Raw genomic sequence first — 3718 nt, forward strand, 5'->3', positions numbered from 1 at the left:
CTCCTCAACTCCCCCCCCCCTGTCCCTCCGTCCCCCTCGGTACAAACGCAACCCACTGCTGTGTCGGTTTCGGTCTGTGTCGGTTCTGCGTGATACCTCTCTCTCTCGCTCTCACCTTTCGGAATCGCCGAACCGGACCGATCGACTATAAAACGCTGTCCCGACGCATTGTTGAGGCACAGTCCGCAAACAGTCCTAGAGTCCTACACTCCTAGGAGGTTTCAGCACTCAAAATCTAGCTACTTAGAGAAGATTTGCAGCTTTTTGCAAGCGATATCAACACATCCCAAAACAAAACAGAAGCGTGATCGGAACACCGACCGGAAGTGACATAACAGTGTGCCTGTGAACCTGTGAGCGTGTGTGTTTAAAGTGTGTGTCTGTGTGTGCGTTTTGGATAGAAGTGCATCACAAGTGAACATCAAAATGAAGTCATTCGTAAGTAGTAGGAAAAACCTTCGATTCGGTGATCCATATGCGCAACCAGGAAGTGACTCCAGGAAATTCACCGTCACAAAACCCCTGAGTCATCAATCAACCAAACTATGAGAGACACTTCCCCTGTTGCGGCGCCCTACGACGCCTGCCCGTAACATACACACACGCATCACTCAAACCCTGTCTTTGCATTGTCTTCTTGATTCGTCGCAGGTGCTGGGATCTGCTGTGCTGCTGCTAGCTTCGGCTACCGCTTCCGCTTCCTACCTCGGTGTGGCGCTGTCGTCGCAGTACCAAGCGCACGACGGTATCGGTGGCTACTCGTACGGTTATGCCGAACCGAACTCGCAAAAGCACGAAACGAAGGATGCGCACGGTATTACGCACGGTGGCTACTCGTACGTGGACGCGAACGGACACGTGCAGAGCGTGAAGTATACCGCGGATCCGATCCACGGTTTCCAGGTGTCGGGCACGAACCTGCCAAAGGGACCGGCCCCGCATGCCGTCGCTGTGCCGGCCTGGAACGCGTACGCCTACGCACCGGTGGTGCTCGGACACAACGGTGCACCGATCGAGACGCCGGAAGTGCAGGCCGCTAAGGCTGCCCACTTCGCTGCCCATGCTGCCGCCAAGGCACGTCTGCACAAGCGCTCCCTGTACGCACCCTGGACGTATGCTGCCGCTGCACCGGTTGTGCTCGGACACAATGGAGTCCCGCTGGATACGCCCGAAGTCGCTCACGCCAAGGCCGAACATGCTGCCGCCCACGCTAAGGCTCTCGGATACGGTCATGCAGCGGCCGGCCCGATCCCGGACACGCCCGAAGTGGCCCACGCTAAGGCTGCCCATGCTGCCGCACACGCTGCCGCCCGTGCCAACCATCATGCCGTCGCGCCGGTAACCGTGGCGCACGCCGTCCATGCGGTCGGTCACGCCGCACACTACCCGCAGCACATCCCGGTCATCAAGAACGGTGTGCCGGTCGAAACGCCGGAAGTGCAGCACGCCAAGGCCGCACACTTTGCCGCCGTCGCTAAGGCCCAGGGATACGCGCCCGCACACGCACACTCGTACTACCCGCAGCACATCCCCGTGATCCACAACGGTGTGCCGGTGGAAACGCCGGAGGTGCAGCACGCCAAGGCCGCACACTATGCCGCCGTGGCGGAGGCTAGTGCGCGCGCCGGATCCGGTGCCTGGGCTCCGGCCGGTCACGAAGACGACGGTAGCTACGATGGCCGATGGGACAACCACTACTAAAGCGTGCCGATATAATGGTCGCAAAGGATGAGGAGGACCACACTGTGTGCTAAGCTAACCTAACAATACTCGAACCAAATACTCGAACAAACCCCCCTTTACTGCGCCCCTTTGTTTAGATCCAAACGAAGCCACGCGGCTGTAATGCCGCAGTATCTTCCAGTATTACTCGTGTCCCAATCGTGTATTCGCCATCGTGCTACTGCCGGCGATAGCTCCCGAAGGTCCTATAGGCAGGTGGCACGGCAGGAGACGTTCCATCCCAGATAAGAAACACCCCCCCCCCCCCTCCCTCCCCCCTCTCCAAAGGAGCTAGTACAGTTTTGAGTGCAATATCTATATGCCATCATCTTTATAGAATACAGGGACTGTCGCATGCCTTCATATGGCATCCGATGCCACGGGGATGGATGGAGTTTTCCCCGGTTCGTCCCGAAGGAATAGCCATACACACCCGGAAGAAGGTTCAGTTAATAATTAGGGGGTTGTCTCCATTCAGTTGGACGAGGTATAGCGCGGCAAGTCTCACTTTCATCTTGGTCAACTGGCAGGCGAATAGCCACTGTTTAGCCTTCCAAAAAAGCGGAAGCAGTAGCGAGCCCGTTCCAGCTCCTTTTCAATACCATGCTCAAGCCTATGCCCGGAAAGGATACAGTCAATACCCGGAACGTCGAGCGAAGCCTGCCAGTGGTACCGTACCCTGCACAACAACCAACACCTCCATCCGGTTGTGCATAACACGTCGTGCTTCTCGCCCAAAGGCACTGGAGGGGGCCCAAAAAACACCATCGCCCCCAAACTACTAACACGGTAGTTGACAGCATGCTGTGTGCCAACTGTTCAAATGAGGAAGCAAATCCAAACACCCAATACCTTCCAAACCATCCATCCACCATGCCAAGAGGGGGACCTCGGGAGTTGTAGCGTAATCAAGCAAACTGCAATAATACATGGAAAATGTATTTAAAAAATCAAAAAAAAAAAAAAAAGACAACAACATGATGTTCATATCGGCATGAACATGGTGCGTGTGCCGGGTGCTTGTAGAAAAAGTGATGCCTTCACCAGCACTCGGCTCTATCGTGCCTGCGTTACCCTTATTACAATTCTTCTTTTATTACCTTCTTCTCTTTTTTTTTCTTATGAGTTTTGTTTTCACTCCCTTCCCTATGCGTTACGAACTTACGAACAATAAAGAATTAAAAAAAAAAAATCTGCCCGATTTGTTGATATTATGCACAGGTTCAACTGTCCTGCTGTTTTGTCTACAGCCGTGAAGTTTGAGTGATGTGCCCATTTCCTGTTGCAGGCGGAGAACTTCTTGGAAGGGATTTTAGCGAAGTAGGATATAGTTTCATTTCCCCATATTTCGGTGAGTTCTTTTTGGCAGTCATCACACCACTTAGGTACATCTCGGACATCTTTTCGGGTGAGAGTCTATCTGAGTGATCTCGAACGAAACGAGCACAGGGGCATCCAACAGTAGACGTTTAAAATCAAATTCCAAACGACAAAAGGCAGCAAATCCTCCCCATCGGTACTGGGGTGCTGAAACCTCAACCAACAGAGCAACAGAGCCAGGTATAGCCGGGAAGTTCAATCCCTTATCCTTATGTGTTATGCGAGATTCGTTTCGATCCAGGTTTCGTATTCAAACCCTCTTCAAAGGGACACACATATCGTACGGATGTATGGATGACATCGTCACCCGGAACCCGGGCCAGAATAGTCTGCAGTTGACATAACTTTACTTCTTCCGCTTTTTTTTTTAGAGAACCTACCCGAGCACAGTGCTCAGAGCAGATATACAGTGCTGGAAATTCCTATAAGCGCATTGGTCGCAATGAGAAACTTCAATTTTAGAAGACAGAGGATCCTCCGTTTCCAAGCGTACTCTCAAACATAAGTGGTAATTACGATTCTTTGACAGACAAATGATCGTTCAAAGCTCACCGGGGTCGGAAAGAAAGGAATGGGCTCTCCCGTTTGCTGTTAAACGTCGCTCTGGAAGGTGACA

The 3718-nt window shown here is 52.8% G+C and overlaps 1 protein-coding gene across 2 annotated transcripts; it reads left to right on the forward strand.

The window, feature by feature from the left end:
- The first annotated feature begins 405 nt into the window (after positions 1-405).
- On the forward strand, positions 406-1702 carry LOC126558840 (cuticle protein 18.7). 2 transcript variants are annotated; one of them, XM_050214926.1, is made up of 3 exons: positions 406-438; positions 652-1437; positions 1570-1702. In XM_050214926.1, the coding sequence occupies exons 1-3, from the start codon at positions 427-429 to the stop codon at positions 1699-1701; spliced, it is 930 nt and encodes a 309-aa protein (XP_050070883.1). In that variant the 5' UTR covers positions 406-426; the 3' UTR covers position 1702. The 2 variants fall into 2 exon arrangements, with proteins under 2 accessions (XP_050070883.1, XP_050070874.1); XM_050214917.1 differs by having other exon boundaries at positions 652-1702.
- Positions 1703-3718: the final 2016 nt, after the last annotated feature.

Source organism: Anopheles maculipalpis, chromosome X (assembly GCF_943734695.1).
Source record: "Anopheles maculipalpis chromosome X, idAnoMacuDA_375_x, whole genome shotgun sequence".
Classification (NCBI taxonomy): domain Eukaryota; kingdom Metazoa; phylum Arthropoda; class Insecta; order Diptera; family Culicidae; genus Anopheles; species Anopheles maculipalpis.